The following is a 21,325-nucleotide window of genomic DNA, read 5'->3' as shown; positions in this document are numbered from 1 at the left end:
AAATATTACACCGCCCCCCCCCAACCCCACCCCCACCCCCCTCTCCTCAATGCACCATCCAATTGCTTTTTTAATTGATTCACCACCATTACAATCCATTCCAGATATTCATTGCTGCTCGAGACAGAAGTCTTAAATTTGCCCTTTAATGACTTTGACCCCCTCACCCGATTCATGCCATTCACCTTGAAATCACTTCCTGGATATCTGACAATTCCGCTCAGTGCTCTGACCTACCCGGACACTGGCTCCAGCAAATGCTTTTACTTATATAGCGCCTTTAACATAGTTAAACTTCCCATGATGCTTCACAGTAAGGAATGTTAGCAAATGCAATTGGACACCGACCTATATGAGGAGATATTAGGGCAGCTGACCAAAGCTTGGTCAATGCGCTGGGTTTTAAGGAATTAAAAGGAATGTCTTAAAGGAAGAAAGAGAGGCAGACAGGTAAGGAGGGGGAGATCCAGAGATTAGGGCTCAAGCAGTTGACAGCATGGCTGCCAATTATGGAGCGATGAAAATTGAGAACGCGCAAGAGGCCAGAGTCAGGATGAGCCCAGCCTCTGACTATCAGTAGCCTCAAAATGTCAACCCCTCCACTGGCTGCTCAGGTGCGTTTGTGCTGTGCTCACCAACCTTGTGACCCTGAATCTACTGGTGAATGCATACGCACCGCCCTCTGAGAATCACCTCCTCTTCCTCCTCCTCGTCAGAGGTGGACTGCAGGCCCTCAGTCTCAGCAGCTGCCATTAACAGCTTCACAGCTCCTCAACCCAAGTGCGCCTGTTGCTGTTGTCGACATATGAGCTCAATGTCTCCTCACGCGTGGGTTGACACTCTAGCCTTGCCATCTGCCCTTTGCTGGTTACCCTGTGATCCAGTCAGATCCAGGGCCACCGCCTTTTCCAGCCTCAAGGTCAAAGGGCAGGAGTGCCTCCACCAGTGCCTGCTCCTTGTTATTGTGGCTCTGTTTCTCTTGCATGCAGGAGGGACCCACTGCTTTACCAAGAAGACGAGCACTTATTCAGGTGGTAGCCCTTCGGCCCATGATGGCTGCTCCTGAAAGCCTCCCCCATGCATCTGCTCTCGAGGGACATGGTGGGGCTGAGTGAAGGCAGAGAGCTGGCTGTTGTCACGATGGAGCCATGCATCATAAGGCAGCTACTACTAGCGCTGCCCGTTGCATGAATCACAAAAGGCTAGTATGGAGGTACAGCAGGTAATTAGGAAAGCTACTAGAATATTGTAGTTTATTGTGAGGGGAGTTGATTACAAAAGTAGGGAGGTTATGTTTCTGTTGTACAGGGTGAGACCACATCTGCAGTACTGTGTACAGTACAGGTCTCCTTATTTAAGGAATGCTGTAAATGCGTTAGAAGCAGTTCAGAGAAGGTTTACTAGACTAATACCAGGAATGGGCGAGTTGTCTTATGAGGAAAGGCTGGACAGGTTAGGCTTGTATCCGCTGGAGTTTAGGAAAGTAAGAGGTGACTTGATCGAAAACTTTAAGATCCTGAGGGGTCTTGTCAGGGAGGATATGAGAGGATGTTTCCTCTTGTGGGAGAATCTAGAACTAGGGGGTCACTTTTAAAAATAAGGGGTCGCTCATTTAAGACAGAGATGAGGAGAATTTTTTTGCTCTCAGAGGGTCGTGAGTCTTTGGAACTCTCTTCCTCAAAAGGAGGTGGAAGCAGAGTCTTTGAATATTTTTAAGGCAGAGCGAGATAGATTTTTGATTAATAAGGGGGTGAAAGGTTATCGGGGGGTGGGGGGGGGTAGACAGGAATGTGGGGTTGAGGTTACAATCAGGTCAGCCATGATCTCATTGAATGGCGGAGCAGGCTCGAGGGGCCGAGAAGCCTACTCCTGCTCCTAATTCGTATGTTTGTAGTAAATCCAACAAGGAATTCAGGCAAAACATCTTTACCAGAGAATGTTGAGAATGTGGAACTCACTAGCTACTGCAAGGTGCAGTTGAGCTGAATGGCGATGCGCATTTAAAGGGCAGCCAGATGAACAGACGAAAGAGAATAGAAGGATATGCAGATAGAGTGTGATGAAGGAGGGATTGGAGAAAGCTTGTAAAGAGGATACACCAGCATAGGCCAATGGTCACCGTCTATACTGTCAGTCCCATATAACCTCTCCAGACATTTTCCAGCAGCAAATGCCCACAATATTTGCGAATAAGAGAAAATGCTAATAACATCCGCTCATTTTTTTTTTCCCAGGTACTCAACCTCTTCCTGGCCTTACTCCTGAGTTCCTTCAGCGCAGACAACCTCAGCTCGCCAGATGAGGATGGGGAGATGAACAATATCCAGGTGGCCTTTGCCAGGATCCAACGTTTCATCAATTTTGTGAAGAGGGCCATTGTGGAATTCTTCCAAGGCATCCGCGGGCAGACTGAGGCCTCGGTGGAAGGGAAAACCATGGTGGAGCTCCCGACCTATGTCTTCAATCACACTGACGCCGAGGCGGCGAAAGAGTCCGAGAACAAGGATGGGAACGGCACAGCCAGTGACGTTGGGAATAATGGGATGGCAATGGGCAGGAACAATGAATCTATGGCCAAGGATCCCAAACGGACTGAGAGTGTTCCCATTGCAGTTATTGAGCCGGAGTTAGAGTTCTGCGAAGAGGAGGAGCAGAGCACCTTTACAGAAGTCGCTGTTGGCGAGGAGGTAAGAAAATGGTCTTTTCTTCGCTGGGGACCTTTGACCTTTACAGTCAGGAGGGGAAAGGTGACTTTGGGCCCATGGTTCCTGAGGGTCTTCTCCTCTTGGGGAGGGTGGTTTCTCCTCATCTCATATAAATAAAATGCTGAAAATCTGAAATAAAAAACCAAAAATGCTGGAAATACTCAGCAAGCCTGGCATATGCAATAGGAGTAGGCCATTCTTCCCCTCGAGCCAGTTCTGCCATTCAATAAGATCATGGCTGATCTGTTTGTGTTTCGAATTTCACATTCCCATCTACCCCCTGCCGATAACATTTGATTGCCTTATCTAATAAGAGTCCATCTACCTCCGCCTTAAAAATATTCACTGACCGTGCCTCCAGCACCTTCGGATACAGGGAGTTCCAAAGTTGCACAACCCTCAGAGCAAAAGGTCCTCCTTATCTCTACCCTACAGACTGGAAATGTTAGCTCTGTTTTTCTCTCTCCACAGATGCTGCTGAGCCTGCTGAGTTTATCCAGCATTTTCTGTTTTATCTCCTCAATTCATGTCTGGGTCTGTTGAAGACTAATTGTCATTTGGTAGCACAGGACTTGAGTATGGCTGAAAAAAGACATTTTGTTGAAGCTTTCTGTCCTGCACTCATCAGGACAATCGCAAGAATACCAATGTCAGGGGAAGCAACAACTTTATACTGTCTGAGAAGAGAGTGGTTGGACTCAGATTGGTAGAGGTGTTGCCATGGACAATGCACCAGTTAAAAGCAAAGAACAGTGACCTGTGTATTAATATTAATTAATTAGTATTAATAGCTTCCAGTGCAGTGTCACACTGCAAACCCGACTGACAATCTTAAATTGGTTGTCAGCATAACTTTTAGCACACTGGGGATTATAGAGCAAGTGTTGTCCAATCGCAGAATCATATCTAATGTTGGACACTGTGTTTTGAGCTTTGCAAGCACCGGCTGGGTTGGGTATGGTCTGAACCCTGTCTGTTGAAAACAGTGGGAGGGACATGATGTTTGATGTGATCTGCCAGTCTTGGCAGTTAACTGTCAGCCACCATTAACTGGTGCATTCATCATGTCAATGCCTCTACCAATCAGAGTCCACTTGCCAACCAATCCTCACTCTCTTCTCATACAAAATAAAGTTGTTGATTCCCCTGACATTGGTACCTTGCGATTGTCCCAATGAGAGCAAAATTAAAAGCTTTGACAAAATGTATTTTTTCAACAATACTGAAGCCTAGTTGGTTGAGATTGATTGTCTTGATTCATCAACAATTCTTCTCATCATGCCATGCAACCACCAGGATGGTAGAAAGTGAGTTAGGCCTTCTATTCTCGTTGCCTAACCATTCCTATTCCCCTATGTTTTCTCACTGCAGTTGGAAATCTGACACTGTGTGTTGGTGGTGGAGGAATGAATGTTTAAGATGGTGGGGGGGGGGGGGTTGCAAATCAAGCGGGCTGCTTTGTCCTAGATGGTGTCGAGTTTCTTGAGAGTTGTTGGAGCTGCACTCATCCAGGCAACTCATCCACTCACCCAGTATCCCATCACACTCCTGACTTGCGCCTTGTAGATGGTGGACAGGCTTTGGGGAGTCAGGAGGTGAGTTATTCACCACAGAAGAAAGTTCAGAAGGAAATCTGGAAATAGGGGCCTGGTATAAGTAAAAGTGACCTCAAAGCTGTTGGATTGTCACAAAACCTCAACTGGTTCTCTCATATCCTTCAGGGAAGGAAGCCTGCCATCATTATCTGATCTAGCTGGTCAATGACTCCAGGCCCAGACTAGGTGATTTTGGAACTATGGTTCCCAAACATTTCTCCCACTTGGTTGGGATGGGTGTGTGGGTGGGTGGGCGGCAGGTAGCTTAACTCATGTCCAACTTTGTTGTAGACCAATAGAGAATGATTGCTATGATTGGTCAAGAACACCATTATCAGTGTAAATGGTGGAAGGTGAACCAGATGGACCTTGGTCATTTTATAAGAGCAGCTCCTTTGTTCCTCCAAGTATAAGTTGATAAATATGTTGAGGCTGTGTTCTTGAAATAAAACACCCTGAAAAATGCAATGGAAGTGTGGTGTGATGGTCACAGAGCTAAGTTTATGTCATAGCGGCAACTTTTGAGATGGATTTCTTAAAGTTACTTGGACAGATTGGAGAAGCTGGGAGTGTTCTCCTTGCAGAAGAGAAGGCTGAGAGGAGATTCAAAATCACGAGGAGTCTGGACAGAGTAGATAGGGAGAAACTGGTCCCGTGGGTGGAAGGATTGAGAACCAGAGGGCACTGATTCAATTGGCAAAAGAGCCAAAGGCAACATAAGGGGAAACTTTTTTATGCAGCGTGAGGTTAGGATCTGGGATGCAGTGCCTGAGAATGTGGTGGAGGCAGGTTCGATCTCAGCTTTCAAAAGGGAATTGGGTAAGCATCTGAAGAGAAAAATAAGTTAGAGAGCTACAGGCAAGAGGCAGGGGAGGGAGACTAGGCTGAGTTGCTCTTGGCAAGAGTTAGCATAGACACAATGACCCAACAGCTCCCTTCTCTTCCGTGACCATTCTATGACCCTCTGACTTGTGGCTTCAGGTCTCATTAGACGAGCCACTGTAAGATGGAACACTGTACGTTATTTTTAGATCGGGCCAGGGGGTTCTGCAGTACTTATTCCTGCCCCTCCTTCTCCAGCGCTTGTCCAGCTGACCTGAGCGTCCAGGAAGCAGGAAGGAGAGGAGGCTCCCCAGCTGGCTGATCTTTCTGAAACTGACCTGAAACTGACAGGCCGGACTGGGGAACAATAGTTTAGGGAAGCTCTGCCATTGCACAGCGAACAAGTTTTAGCCATCAGGCAAATATTTGCGCACCTCAGCAGCTGTATTGAGGCGTGCAGCTGTGTTTTGCTAATGAAAGCACAATAGCAGAGTCATTATAAACGGCTGTGGCACAAAGTTATATGTTCTCTGGAGGCTGTGCACTCGAACCAAATGTTTGTGTGAGTGGAGATTACTTTTTAAGGGGAGTTTATTATCAACTTACAGAGTTTTGGAAAGTAATTGTACTTGTTAATAATTGGAAGGGACATGGTGTTATGACTGAATTATTCAACACATCACTTGGTACTCAGCTTATTGGTTTACCTTAGCTTTAATGCAAAGAGCAATGTCAAATGGTCAGGGTCTCCCTCCCTGTGTTTAGGTAGGTAATTAGCCATAGTCCATGGGGAACTGTAGGTTTCTCTATTTTTTAAATTTGTTCATGGGATGTGGGCTTCACTGGCTGGGCCAGCATTTATTGCCCATTCCCTAATTGCCCTTGAGAAGGTGGTGGTGAGCTGCCTTTTTGAACCATTGCAGTCCATGTGGTGTAGGTACACCCACAGTGCTGTTAGGGAGGGAGTTCCAGGATTTTGACCCAGTGACAGTGAAGGAACGGCGATATATTTCTAAGTCAGGGTGGTGAGTGACTTGGAGGGGAACTTCCAGGTGGTGGTGTTCCCATCTGTCTGCTGCCCTTGTCCTTCTAAGTGGTAGATGTTGTGGGTTTGGAAGACATTGTTGAAGGAGCCTTGGTGAATTCCTGCAGTGCATCTTGTAGATGGTACACACTGCTGCTACTGTGCATCAGTGGTGGAGGGAGTGAATGTTTGTGGATGGGGTGCCAATCAAGTGGGCTGCTTTGTCCTGGATGGTGTCAAGCTTGTTGAGTGTTGTGGGAGATGCACTCATCCAGGCAAATGGGGAGTATCCCATCACACTCCTGACTTGTGCCTTGTAGATGGTCAACAGGCTTTGGGGAGTCAGGAGGTGAGTTACTCGTTGCACGATTCCCAGCCTCTGACCTCTTGTAGCCACAGTAATTATATGGCTAGTCCAGTTCAGTTTCTGGTCAATGGTAACCCCCCAGGACGTTGATAGTGGGGATTCAGTGACGGTAATGCTATTGATCATCAAGGTGAGATGGTGGCCATTGAATCTCATTGGGGCTTTCTAGTTGCAGCCATTATATTCAGCCACACTTTAGAAAGGAGAGGGTACAGCGGAGATTTACTAGAAGTGTAGCAGCGATAAATGACTTCAGTTACGTTGAGGAACTAGAGTTGTTCTCCTTCAAATAAAGAAGGTTAAGAGGAGGTTTGGGGGTACCAGCCAGCTCAGTTGGTTACATGGTGAGAATGTGGTTCAGAATATTGCCAAGAGCATGGGGCTCGACTTTCCCCATCTGGCTGAGGTATTTTGGGGCCTGCCTCATCGTCCTGCCCTATCGTATAATCATGGCCGAACCCACAGGTGAGCAACCCTCGAATAATTGAGAATGCTACCTGGAAACGAGTGTGACCTAACTGAGATGTTTGAAATGTTGAAATGTTTTGACAGAGTAGCTAAAGAGGAACTTTTCCCAGTGCCGGTAATCAGATTTAAAGTAACAAAGGCAAAATTTTATGCGGCGAGTTGCTACGACCTGGAGAGCACTGCCTGAGAGGATGGTGGAAAGACTCAATCATGACGTTCAAAATGAAATGAAATACGCATTTGAACCGGAAAAGAGCAGGGTGCTGGGACTAATTGAACGTCTCTTTCAAAGATCCCGCACCAGCTTGGTGGGCCTAGCAGTTTCCTCCTGTGTCCATATGATTCTATGATTCAGTAACAAAGAGCCACCAGCGAATTCAGGAAGTGGTGCCTCAGAGCTGACATTGTCCAACCTGACTTGACTTGCACAGGCTCACGCTGCGCAGCAGGTGTGTTAGTTAAGGCGTGACAGATGCTTTCATCTGCTCCACTTAACATGAATGAGAGCAAGAGCAGGGGAACGTGGCCCAGCAGCTGGTAAATGACTGCTTAAACCAGCTTCTGTTCTATGGGGAAAACGATTTGTTTTTCTCGCACTGTTCTGCGCTGTGATTTTTCCGGCTGTTTAGACAAAAACGAGTTACGTGAGAAATTTTTTTCCCTCAAAAGCACCAACTTGGCTCGACCTTTTCATTACCCAGCACTGGCCAGCTTTGCACCAATATTTTTTATTGAGTTTTTATTGGGACGTCAGCAGAAACACCGAAAAGCATGAGCAAAATCGAGACGAGAGTTGATTTTGCACCTCCCATTTTTTTTTTAGCGTCAGCTGTGGCTCAGTTGGTAGCACCCTTGACTTTGAAATCGCAAGGTCCTGGGTTCAAGCCTCACTCCAGGTCTTGAGCAGGAGAATCAAAGCTGACGCTCCAGTGTAGTACTGAGGGAGTGCTGCGCTGTCTGAGTTGCCGGTTTTTGGATGGCATGTTAAAGCGAGGCCCCATCTGCCTGCTCGGGTGGATGTAAAAGGTGCCATGGCACGATTCGAAGGTGAGCAAGGGAGTTATCCCCAGTGCCCTGGTCAATTTACCCCTCGTTCAGCATCACAAGAAACAGATTATCACATTGCTGTTTGTGGGAGCCTGCAGTGCCCAAATGGGCTGCAGTGTTTCCTACATTTCAACGGTGGTTATACTTCAAAAACACGACCTCTTTGGCTGTAAAGCACTTTGAGACCGCCGGTAACCATGAAAAGTACTGTATAAATGCAAGCTTTATTCCCCCCTTTGAAGCGTGATGGAGAATAGATTCACTGATACTGGACAACCCTCCCACCCCCAGGTACCAATGATTTGAGAAAGACAGATTTTTGATCTCAAGGGGTTATGGGGAAAGGGTGGGAAAGTGGATTTGAGGCCGATCAGCCATGAATGGCAATGCAGGCTCAACTGGTCCTCTGCTCTTATTATGTTCCTCAGAGCATTTGGAGACCATTCTCTTCAGCATTAGTGTTTTAATAGTGTAACAGCGGCTGCCTCTGTAGCGAGTCAGTCTGCAAGGAGGAGTTTGTAATCTAGTCGGGAGCTGGTGAATATAAAGTCATTGCAAACTCTAATTGATCTTTATCACTGTGTACTGGTTTATTAGCAATCCTAATTAGTATGTAAAAAAGTGTGGCCTGGTGACCTGATTTCAAAGCCCTAAAGACAATGGGAGTGATAGCATTACAGGAGCACTGTTGCTTAGAAATTGTGATCATGAGATTAATATTTATAGGCTGGATATTAATATTTATCGGCCTTTTATATTCAAGGAGATACAAGCCTATGAACTTGTCTTCATAGTGTAATCCTTTTAGCCACAGTTTCATTTTGGTGTATCTGCACTCGCAGCAGATTGGAAGTCAGCAAACGTAACACCACCATTCAAGAAAGGAGGGAGAGAGAAAACAGGGAACCACAGGCTAGTTATCCTGACATCAATCATTGGGAACACGATGGAATTTATTACTAAGGAATTATTAACAATGCACTTAGAAAAGCAAAGTATGATTAGGACAAGGTTTTATGAAAGGGAAATCCCTGTTTGACAAATTTATTAGGGTTTTTTGAGTACGTAACTAGTAGGGTAGATAAAGGGGAACCAGTCGATGTAGTGTACCTGGATTTCCAAAAAGCATTTGATATGGTTCCACACAAAAGGTTAATGCACAAGATAAGGACTCATGGATTTCGGGGTGCTATATTAGCATGGCTAGAGGATTGGTTAACAGACAGGAAGCAGAGAGTGGGGATAAATGTGGCATTTTCATGTTGGCAGGCTGTGGCCAGTGAAATGCTGCAATGGTCAATGCTGGGGCCTCAGGTAACTACAGTCCATATTAATGACTTAGGTGAAGAGACAGAGAGTAATGTGTCAAAATCTGCTGACGATACAAAGCTGGCTGGGAATGCAAGCTGTGAGGAGGACACAAAGAGGCTGAAAGGACATATAGGCCGGGATTTTCTGACCCCGTCGCAGGCAAGGTGGCACCTCAGCCAGAAATCCATCGGCCTGCCATGGGTGAGGTGGCACCCCAGCCAGAAGCCCATCGACCTGCAGCAGGACCGGAAGATCCCGGCAGCGGGCAGATATGGAAGATCCCGGCAGCGGGCAGATGTGGAAGATCCCGGCAGTGGGCAGATGTGGAAGATCCCGCACACAGACAGGCCAAGTGACAAGCTGGCAGATGGAGTATAATGTGAGAAGTGTGAGATTATTCACTTTGATTGTCAGAATAGAAATGTACAATATTTTTTAAAAGGCGTGAAACTTCTAAATGTCAATATTCAGAGAGACTTGATGTACACATACAAGGAACACAAAGTTAGCATACAGCTGCAGCAAGCAATTAGGAAAGCAAATGGCATGTTGGCCTTTATTGCAAGGGATTGGAATACAGGAATAAAGAAGTCTTGCTACAATTGTGCAGGGCTTTGAAGAGATCACAACAGAGATAGTGTGTGCAGTTTTGGGCTCCAGGATATATTTGCATTGGAGGCAGGACAGCGAAGGTTCATTAGATTGGTCCCTGGGATGGGAGGGTTGTCCTTAGGTGAGACTGCATAAATTGGTCAATATCTCATAGAGATTAAAAGAATGAGAGGTGATCTCATTGAAACATTCAAGATTGTGCAGAGCCCCAACAGGGTAGTTACTTAGATGTTATTTCCCCTGGCTAGGTTGGGAATCTTTTGGAATTTTCTACCCCAAAGGGTTGTGGATCTCCATCGCTGAATCAAGGCTGAGATAGACAGATTTTTGGTCTTTGAGGCAATCACAGGCGATGGGGAGTGGGCAGGGAAAATGGGGTTGAAGCCCAAGATCAGCTATGATCACGTCCAATGGTGGAGCAGGCTCGATGGGCCTGTGGTGCACTGCTGCTCCCATGTCTTATGTTCTCATGTTCTTAGTGCGGGACATGGCCAAGATTGAAAAGGGTGAGAGAGAACACAATATAAATCAAAGAGTAGTGATTAGTCAACTCCAGGCCTGCGTTTTATAACAGTACTTACCAAGAAAAAGAAATCACAGGAAATGCTTTTAACCTATGTGGTAGATATGGAGCTGTCCCACACAAAAGGTCGGGGAAATGAGGTACGATAGTCTCACTACACTCACGCCGGCCCTTCCAGACGACTTCAGTGTAAAAATATCCTTTTTTTTTGCATTGAACAGAATAAGCGTTCGTGGCATTCCTGAGCATCCAGCAGGGTCAGGGATCCAGGCATTCCATGGCAAGGGCTGAACGCTAGCGAGGGTTTAGTGACGGAGCTGGGATCAAAAGTTTAAATGAGAAACAAACACAAAGCGCAGTATTTTTAGTAACATGGCCTCACACATCAGCAAATGCTTGATGTCATGTTACTGAGGCTGTGTGAGCAACCGTAAAAGGGAAGGTTTGCTTCCTTTGATAACCCTGTGAAAAACAAGCACCTTGTTTGGCTCAGCCCGAAGGCTCACTTGGCAGAGACTGTGTTTGATAATGTGACTCATTAAACAGTGTGAATGCTGTCGCCCCGGCAGCAATGAATAGTTCCAAAGCGACGCACAAAATGAAATGGGGATCTCGGTGATAATGCGATGCCTTCCTACCTCAGCCCTTTCCCTGACTCCTCATCAAGGTCCCCGATTGACTTCGGCGAGTCAGCTATCTGCGTCCATCAGGTCAGATTAGCGCCATCCTGACCTGCAGGATTGATTTTCCAAGTGTGACATGCCTCCCACCTCCCTCCAACCCCGAGGGACTTCAGGACAAGAACAGAAGCAGTTCAAGGTGCATCAAGCGTTCGGTACTACCACTGACATTACCCAACCTGTCTCACCTCCTGGGAGTTCCCCACAAAAGATACTTAAGCAAGAGATCCACAGGGTGACGATCCACAGGGCAACTTCACACCAACTGAAACCCAGCGTTACTTTCCTTTTGCAAAAATATACTTTGTTCATAAACTATCTGAAAAATATTTTGAAAAACATTTCAAAATGGCCATCAAAAAGTACAATAATATTCAAGCTTTCTACACAGATCATGTTACGCCCTGAGGTGCTTCAGTATAGTCAAAGGAACATTACAGACACTTCAAAATGGTCATAGCAGGCAGTCAGACAGTGCAATGGTATTTAATTTGTCTACATTGATCATGTTGCACCCTGAGGTGCTTCAATGCAATTGTGATACATGTAGTATTTATTGCATACATTCAATGTGAGTCATACAGCCCGAGGGGTCAATACAATTCCCAGCCCTTCAGTGCACTACGGCTGAAAGGTCTTAGACAGCGACCTTTCCCCATTGTGGCAGCTGCCCTAAGCTTTAGTGAATCCCTCAGCATGTAGTCCTGGACCTTGGAATGTGCCAGACTGCAACACTCGTTCGAGGACAATTCTTTGCACTGGAAGACCAACAAGTTTCGGGCGAACCAAAGAGCGTCTTTCACCAATGATGATCTTCCAGCTGTAGTTGACGTTTGTCTTGGTGTGTGTCCCTGGGAACAACCCGTAGAGCACAGAGTCCTGTGTCATGGAGCTTCTCAGAGTGAAACTCAACAAAAACCACTGCATCTCTCTCCAGACCTTCTTTGCAAAGGCACATTCTACAAGGAGGTGAACAACAGTCTCTTCCCCAGCACAGCCACCTCTAGAGCAATGTGCAGAAGGGGTGAAGGAAGGACCTTCCTCACCACCAGCCAAGGTATGTCTTGGTGCTTATTGGAAAGTTCTGGCGATGAGGCATTCTGTCAAATGACTTTGACAGTCTGCTCAGGGAACCACCCAATATGATCTACCATCTCCTTTTCCAACAGGGCCTCTAGGACATTATTTGCCAACCACTGTCTGATAGACTTATGGTCAAAGGTGTTTCCCTGTATAAATTTTTCCACAAGGGACGGGAGGTACGGCACATGGTCCAACTACTTGGAGTGTTCTGCGGCAGTGTGGCCAAACCCATCCTTCACAACACCAGGGACAGGTAGAACCTCAGCACGGAGTGCCACTTGGTCTTTGTGTGCCATGTGTCTACGCCCAGCTTGATGCAGCCACACACAAAGGTGGCCACCAAGATGAGGGTGATGTTGGGCACATTTTTTCCCCTTTATCTAGAGGTTTGTACATTGTACATTGTGTCCCTGTGACACGGTCCATTTTCAACCCCCAGATAAAGCGGAAGATGGCTCAGTGTAACTTGGGAGGAAGCTCAATCCTCGGTTACCCACAACCATCAATGCTCTCCACAGCTTTGTAATTCACACCTCATCCATCATCACTCCCCTTAAGTATAAACTTGGCTCAATTGATAGTGCTTTTACCTGTGGGTTCAAACCCACCCCCCTCCAGGCATTATGCAGGTAAGCTAGACTGATAATTCAGCCAGTGCTGTATTGCAAATGCAATTTTTCAAATGAGACATGATTGGAAGGCCTCTTCCTCCTGTTAAGATTCCAAACTATTACTCAAATGGGAGCAACAAGCTCTTCCCTCAACTAACACAAGTGAAGACCTATTAACTGACCATTCATCTAATTTTCTGTGAGTCACATTATTATCCCTGTGGTGTTACTTCCAATGTGTACGTCTCCCTCTATAGCAAGGCTCCCATGTAACCTAGAATCACGCAAATCTTTAAAATGAGGGAACATAATTGAGCTTTTTAAGATTTCACTCCGGGCACTATTGGGTGTGTTTTCCTCACTGAACAGTATTTATGCTAAATATAATTCCACACAAAGGTGAACCTGGTGCTGATTCACTCTTTGTCAATGAGTGGGATAATGATCTGGTGAAGAATGCCATTGAACGTTTTACAGTAAAGCCTAATTGGCTGCCAGCCACCTGCAGACAAATCGGATTTGTCTGCAAATTTCTTGATTTCCTAATCCTCCCACACCCTAACGCTGCAGCGCAGTTTTCTTGCTTCGGGGGAGAGCGGTTTGCTTTCAAATTCTGTTTGCGTGTAAGTAAATTGTTTGCCCTCGGTGCCTCTGCTCCATACCTTTGGCTGCCAAAGCCAGCCATTTTCTCTGAGGGTCCAACGGTGCTCCTTCTTGAGTACAGGAACAGGGATGTCTTACTGCAGCTATACAGGGCCTTGGTGAGACCACACCTGGAGTACTGTGTGCAGTTTTGGTCTCCTTACCTAAGAAAAGTTTAGAGGGAGTGCAGCGAAGGTTCACCAGGCTGATTCCTGGGGTGGCAGGATTGCCGTATGAGGAGAGATTTGGCTGACTGGGCCCTGTATTCAATACAGTTTAGAAGAATGAGAGGGGATCCCATTGAAACCTATAAAATTCTGACAGGGGTGGACACTTTTTAAAACCTGCCTTTTGACCAAGCTATGGGTCACCTGTCCTAATATCCCTAACGTCTCCTCTTCTGTGTCAAATTGTGTTTGAAAACGCTCCTGTGAAGCACCTTGGGATATTTTACTAGGTTACAGGTGCTATATGAATATAACTTTTTGTTGTTGTTAGACTGAACAGTGTGTTCAAACAAGAAGGAGAAAATGATCAGTGACCTTCCACGCTGTCAGCAAGGGTAACATGAGAAGCACACCCCGTAACAGCCTCTTACAGTGACTGATGTAGGGGACAGGTCAAAGACCACCTGAAACTTTCACTTCCTCCACCCCCGACGCACAACGGCAGCAGTGTGCACCATCTACAAGGCACACTGCAGCAACCCACCAAGGCTCCTTCGACAGCACCTTCCAAACCTGTGACCTCCACCACTTAGAAGGGCAAGGGCAACAGACACGTGGGAACACCACCGCCTGGAAGTTCCCCTCCAAGCCACACACCCATCCTGACCCTGACCTATATCTCTGCCCCTTCACTCTCGGTGGGTCAAACTCTCTCTCCAAAACAGCAGTGTGCGAACACCTTCACTGCACAGACTGCAGTGGCTCAAGAAGGCGGCTCACCACTGCCTCCTCAAGGGCAGTTAGGGGTGGGCAATAAATGCTGGCCTAGACAACAACGCCCAAATCCCATCATAATAATAAAACACATGTTGTGCCTGGGCCTGCCAGAGCGGCTACGGTGACATGACACAAACAACAGGGCTTCACACAGCCGGTAAAGGGAAAAGATTGCAGGTGTGGAGTTTCTGTAGTGAGTTACCTGAATATTGATTGCACTGTACCTGAATTGCACCAATTACCTTCTTAGCCTGACTGAAAACTTTGAATTGGTACAAGAGGCTGATGTGCACTTGTTCATTTTCCACCAAGCGATGAAGCACAAGTGTGATTACAGCAAGGGTTTAATGTAAGAAGCCCGGGGTGTTACCATGGCAATTGCATCAGAGGTGATCACTCTGTGGCTCTGCCCAGATACTTACAGTGAAGACATGTCGAGGCTGATACAATCTACAAAACTTGAAAAGCTTTCCTGACGATGAGATGTTTCTTAAAGCGATGTAGCGGTGCAAAATGTTTTGCTAGCGTTATATTTCCAATATTCTCACATAGCCCTAAACTTGGCCAGCCTCTTTGTAAGAATTCTTTCTGTTGCCTGCTATAACGCTCTGATGGTCATTTTGTTCTCTGCAATATTTGTTCACTCACACGGTCAAGATTGCTTGTACACCAGGCCGGATTTGCAGTGATAAAAACCTTTCAGGTTGTTATTCAAGGTACACTGACCCTCCCATTGTATAAGCCTCAATTGTGTTAACCAGCCTTTTATGTGGTAACTTGTTCAATGCTTTCTTAAAACCCTTATAGACAACATCACCTCCATGCCCCTTCATCAAGCTTCTCTGTCACTTCATCAACAAATTCAATTAGATTGGTCAAGCACGATCTGCCTTTTACAAATCCATGTGGGCTATCCTTAATTAACCCAAACCTCTCCAAGTTCCTGTTGACTTCTTCCCTGATTTCTGAAATCTTACCCTCTCTTGACATTAAGCCAACTGAGCTGCAGTTGCTCGGACTGTCCTTACACACTTTCTTGAACGACAGTTCGCTATTGCCACCCCCCCACTTCCTTGAGCAGCCTGGGATGCAAGCCATCCGAATCAGGTGACTTAGCCACGCAAAGAGTAGCCAACTTTTCCAGTACCTCCCCTCTCTCCATTTTCACTGCTCTCTCCGTTTCTACTCCGTTTTTGTCAGATTCCACTTCCTTAGTAAACACCGATTCAGAGAACTCATGAAGTATCCTGGCCTTGCACTGCACCTCGAAACATGTCTCACTCTCTCTGTCCCTAATAGAACCCACTCTATCCCTTACTATTCATATGTTGGTAGGAGATTTTTGGGTTCTCTTTCATGTTGACTGCCACCCTATTCTCATATTTTCTCTTTTCCAGTCTTATTTTCCTCTTAACCGCCCCCCCCGCTCCCGCCCCCGCCCCCCTCAACCTGTTGTATTTGACTTGGATCTCGCTTGAAGAATTCACCGGACATGCATCATACACCCTCCATTTTTGTTTCCTTATAATCTCCAGCTCCCTCATCACCCGAGGAGCCAAAGTTTTGTTCTCCTTCCTTCCATCCATGTTGGAATGTACCTAGCCTGTGCCTGAAGTATGTCTTCCATAAGGAGCATGCATTGTACCTTTAAAGATTTTCCTGTCAGTCTTTGGTTCCATTTTACCTTGGCTAGATCCCTTCTCACCCCATTGAAATTAGCCGTCTTCCAATTCTAACGCTCCACTCCAGATTGTTCCTCACTGCTCCACGTGACTAATCTAAAGTTTATGATACAAAAATTTGACACCAAGTCATGTATCAGATATTAGGACAGTCTCATCAATGAGGTAGGTTTTAAGGAGCATCTTAAAGGAAGAGAAAGAGGCTGAGAGGTGTAGGGAGGGAATTCCAGAGCTGAGGGCCTAGGCAACTGAAAGCACCTCTACCAATAGTGGAGTGATAGAAATCAGGCCCGATTTGGAAGAGCACAGAACTCTTGAAGGACTGCAGGAGATTTACAGAAATGGGAGGGATGAGGCTATGGAAGGATTTGAAATTAAGGATGAGAATTTTAAAATCGAGGCACTGCTGGACCGGAAACCAATGTAAGTCAGTGAGCTTAAAGGTGATGGGTGAAAGGGATTTGGAGCAAGTTAAAATAGGGGCAGCAGAGTTTTTGATGAGGTCAAGTTAATGGAGGGTAGAATGTGGGAGATGGGCCACACAAAGGCAAGTTAAGTCTAGATGTGACAAAGGCATGGAAATAAATTCAGCAGCAGGTGAACTGAGACAGGGGTAGTAATTGATGCGCTACCTGCCTGTTTGACCAATGAAATCATTATATTCTCTTATGCATTAAGTCTGCAAACGCACCTGCACAAACACATATTTACTATACACACAGACACAACCACAATCACACACAGACACACAATGAATGTCATCATTATATTTACAAAGACTCGCACATGTGGAAACCACAAGAAAAATACACTCACACAGATAATCAGAGACAGGAAATACACAGACACGTGGTCACAATAATGCACAGGTCACATGCAGACACACAATGTCAGAAACAGGACAACACAAAAACCCCTAAGTTACAAAGATGCAGACAGAACATGATACAGACACACAATTTCAGCCCTCAAAGACTCCACCTAGCCCACTCAACATCCTGACGCGTGGGAGAGACCGACCACAAACCCAGCAGCAGGAGAATGCGGAATTTCTGCCTGACTCCCAGGCTAACCAGCAGCCCTCGGGTATAAAACTGACATTACACGCTACGTTGTTCACTCCTGGCCTGTCCTGTTCTGTTCCAAGGCCTTGGCAACCACACACTAACCATCGCATTCCATAAAGCATTTAATCATCTGCGCCTGTACATAACAAAGAGAAGATCCGGCCACCCATTTGTTCTCTCCTTTCTAGAATACCAACCACTACCGTCTTTCATTACAGCACCTGACTGTTCCCTAAATATGTCCACGACTGCCTCCTCAATCAGCTGTCATAGCAACAAGCTCCAGCTGCTGATTGCCCTCTCTGTAACAAAATACTTCCTGATGTCTGCCCAGAACTTGATCTTCACAACTTTTTCTCAGTAAATCCCACTTGGAGCCACATATTTATCCAATTGTGTTTTAAAGTATTTAATTGACGGAGCCCGAACTGCCTTTGATTACAGTCTATTTCAGTTCTCCCTCGCCACCATGGAGAAAAATGCCCTCACTATTGCTAGCCTCCGCATGAGGGAAGATTACTGTTCCTGTTAAATAATCACACCCAGAAGGAAAAAGACAGTTCGGACCAGTAGTCATATCTCCCAGTTTTTACTGGTGTTCCATTTTAAGATATGCAAGACCAGTTCGGACCAGTACACTTATTTCCCAGTTTTTACTGGTGTTCCATTTTAAGGCACACAAGACCAGTTCGGACCAGTACTCTTATTTCCCAGTTTTTACTGGTGTTCCATTTTAAGGTATACAAGACCAGTTTGGACCAGTACTCTTATTTCCCAGTTTTTACTGGTGTTCCATTTTAAGGTATACAAGACCAGTTCGGACCAGTACTCTTATTTCCCAGTTTTTACTGGTGTTCCATTTTAAGGTACACAAGACCAGTTCGGACCAGTACTCTTATTTCCCAGTTTTTACTGATGTTCCATTTTAACATATACAAGACCAGTTCGGACCAGTACTCTTATTTTCCCATTTTACTGGCATTCCATTTTAAGGTATACAAGACCAGTTCAGACCATTATTCTTATATCCCAGCTCTTACTGGTTTTTTCTTCTGGGCAACATTAATGCCTCTCAGCCTTCCATTGCTGACCTTCTATTGTGCTTTCCATCCCGTTGAAGTGTTTCAATCCTTGGAAACGACAGTATCCAAAGCAGATATAGAGCTCCTGATATAGAGGAGTATCTTAGAAACGTTCACAGAGGGAAGAGGTAACTGCTGGGGAGAATAAGGGGAAAGTGCGAGGGGATTACTGGGGTTGCGGGAGAATGTAGAGTCAGAAATATGGGAGTTCTGAAAGCAAAGAGGGTGATACTGGTTTTAGGAGGGCACATGGACCATAAGAAGTGAAGGAACGTGTTGCAAAGGGAGCGGGGAACTTGCATTAATTCCTCACGGGGTGCATTTCGAGTAATTTGCCAGAGGAATGTTGTTCAGGTAGATTGGATTATTTGTAAAAGAAAGGTGGCATTTTCGAAATCTGGGCATTGGACTGTAGGACCTGGGGCCACATTTTGCCAGCCGTAGCCAATTAAATGGTGGCTGATGGGGTTGCTATCCTTGTTAAGGACAGCAGCCATCCCCAAGAGCTGCCGGCCAATCAGGGAGCCAGCAGCTCACCGGCCTCAGCATCGCCACCAGCAGCACTGGCCACTGCTGGGACTGCACCTTGAGGAGGAGGGTGCATTGACGGCCATGCACCCTCATACCAGGTAAAAGAGATCTGGGGACACCTGGACCAGGCAGGCAGGCCCCAGCGAGGGGAAGGGTCTGGTGCCTTTGCCAGAGGTTGCTCAAAAAGGAGGGTCCCAGTTCCAGAGACCATTGAGAGACCCCCAGGGTTTACCTGGCTGTCTCCCCACATGGTGATGGGCACATTAACCGCTGGTAGAGTGCCAGCGGAGGCAGGAAAGGCTCTTAATTGGCCACTTAAGCGGCTCAATTGGCCTCCAGACAAGTGGGCTGTCCGCTGCCTTTCCCGCCACTGGCAAAATACATGATGGCAGGCAGCCAAGGGGCACACCATCCGCCGCCTTCCTTCGATATTTTGCCAGCCTTTCTGCCTCCCAGACTATCGCCAAAGGCCCCGGGAAATTCTGACCAGAGAGCACGGAAGCCGCTAGCTCGGCCCCAGAGGGAGCACTGTATCCAATTCTGGGTGGCCCACTTTAGAAAGGATGTGAAGGCTTTGGAAAGGGTTCAGAAGACTTTCATTAGAACAGCCCCCGGGATGAGGAATTACGCGGATCAACTGGAGAAGCTGGTGTTGTTCCTCTTAGAGCAGAGAAGGCTAAGAGGAGGATTGAGGCCATTGATAGCAGAGCCTTCAGCTGTCCCAGTCATTCTCTCCAGGATTCCCCTCTCCTCTAACCCAGCCCACCCCCACCACTCCAATTCCCTTTCCACCTTCAAAGGGCATTTTTTTTTAGAAAACAAGCATTTTATTACCTCTCCTGAGGCCTCTGCATGGTTTGTTTAACATTTCTTTACCCCTCTTAATCCATGCTGTTTATTCTAACTCCAGTAAAATGACTTGGGGATTAAAGGGGCTACGTCAGCACAAGGGGAAGTATCACTTGTTAATCAGTTGGTAGCACACTTGCCTTCAAGACATGAGATCGTGGCTTCAAGTCCCATTCCAAAGATCAGAGCAGAAATTCTAGGCTGACACTCACCATGCAGTACTGAGGGAGTGCTGTACAGTTGGAGGTGCCATCTTGCGGGTGAGATGTTAAATCAACGTCCCTATTGCTCTCTCAGGCAGCCATAAAAGATCCCATGGTACTATTTTGAAGAAGTGCAGGGTAATAATCCCCCATGTCCCGACCAATTCTTTAGGCCTCAATCAACATCATTGAAGAAAACATCAGTCTGGTCACAAAACAAAAACAGAATTACCTGGAAAAACTCAGCAGGTCTGGCAGCATCAGCGGAGAAGAAAAGAGTTGACGTTTCGAGTCCTCATGACCCTTCGACAGAACTTCTAGTCGAAGGGTCATGAGGACTCGAAACGTCAACTCTTTTCTTCTCCGCCGATGCTGCCAGACCTGCTGAGTTTTTCCAGGTAATTCTGTTTTTGTTTTGGATTTCCAGCATCCGCAGTTTTTTGTTTTTATCAGTCTGGTCACTATCACAGGGCTATCTGTGGGAGCTTGCTGAGCACTAAGTGGTTGAAAGGCCAAGGGGAGGGTGAGAAGCTCAGGTTGGGGTTCAACATGAGGCGGAGTTCACCAAATTTACAATGACTGTTTTTATCTAGCAAATTTAATATAGTAAAACCTCCCAAGGCACTTCACAGGAGTGTTATCAAACAGGAATGCCCCTTTAGGGAAGGAAATCTGCCATCCTTACCTGGTCTGGCCTACATGTGACTCCAGACCCACAGCAATGAGGTTGACTCCGAACTGCCCTCTGAAATGGCCCAGCGAGCCACTCAGTTCAAGGGCAATTAGGGATGGGAAACAGGTGCTGGCCCTGCCAGCGATGCCCACAGACCAAGAACAAATATTAAAAAAGAACATTGTTACGAAGTCACATAAGGAGATTTTAAGACAGGTGGAGCATCTTAAAGGAGAGGTGGAGAGGTTTAAGGAAGTAATTCTAGAGCTCACGGTCCAGGCAACTGAAGACAGGGCCACCAAAGGATCGGAGCTGGTGAAATACAGAGACCTCGGAGTGCTGCAGGGCTGGAGGGGGAGGAGCGAGGCAATGGACAGATTCAAACACAAGGATAAGCATTTTAAAATTCAGGCATTGCCGATTTGAGAGCACGGAGGTAAACGAGGATTAGTCTGAATTAGCATACAGGTAGCAGAGCTTTGGATGATCTCAGGTTTTTTGAAGGACGCAAAGTGGGAGGACAAGAGGGCATCGGAACAGTTGGGTTAGTCTTAGCCTAAAAGGGAAGTTGGGAGCATTGAGGGAGTGGGGCTGGGGGAGGAGGTGGGGAGGGAGAAGTTTGATACATGTGGAGGCCAGAGAGATGTAGCCAGCAAGAGCCAGGGAAAGTGACTGGGGCATTTGCCACTTCAGAGCTGAAGGGAATATTGACTCCTCCAGGACTTGATGTTGGAAAACACATTGTCTCTCATATTATAGACAAGTGGCAAAATCCATTGTCCATGTTGCCTCCAATCAGCACTT

The 21,325-nt window shown here is 46.4% G+C and overlaps 1 protein-coding gene across 4 annotated transcripts in view; it reads left to right on the top strand.

Annotated features, from left to right (window-relative positions):
• The window catches only part of scn5lab (sodium channel, voltage gated, type V-like, alpha b), a 273,446-nt gene that overhangs the window by 175,099 nt on the left and 77,022 nt on the right, over positions 1-21,325 (top strand). For all 4 annotated transcript variants that reach the window (XM_041183161.1, XM_041183162.1, XM_041183164.1 and 1 more), the window contains one exon: positions 2,235-2,687. In XM_041183161.1, coding sequence (XP_041039095.1) covers positions 2,235-2,687 — 453 coding nt within the window. The remainder of the gene's footprint in view (positions 1-2,234; positions 2,688-21,325) is intronic.

This window comes from Carcharodon carcharias, chromosome 3, assembly GCF_017639515.1.
Source record: "Carcharodon carcharias isolate sCarCar2 chromosome 3, sCarCar2.pri, whole genome shotgun sequence".
In the NCBI taxonomy this organism is placed as follows: domain Eukaryota; kingdom Metazoa; phylum Chordata; class Chondrichthyes; order Lamniformes; family Lamnidae; genus Carcharodon; species Carcharodon carcharias.
This window is presented reverse-complemented; position numbering and strand designations above follow the sequence as displayed.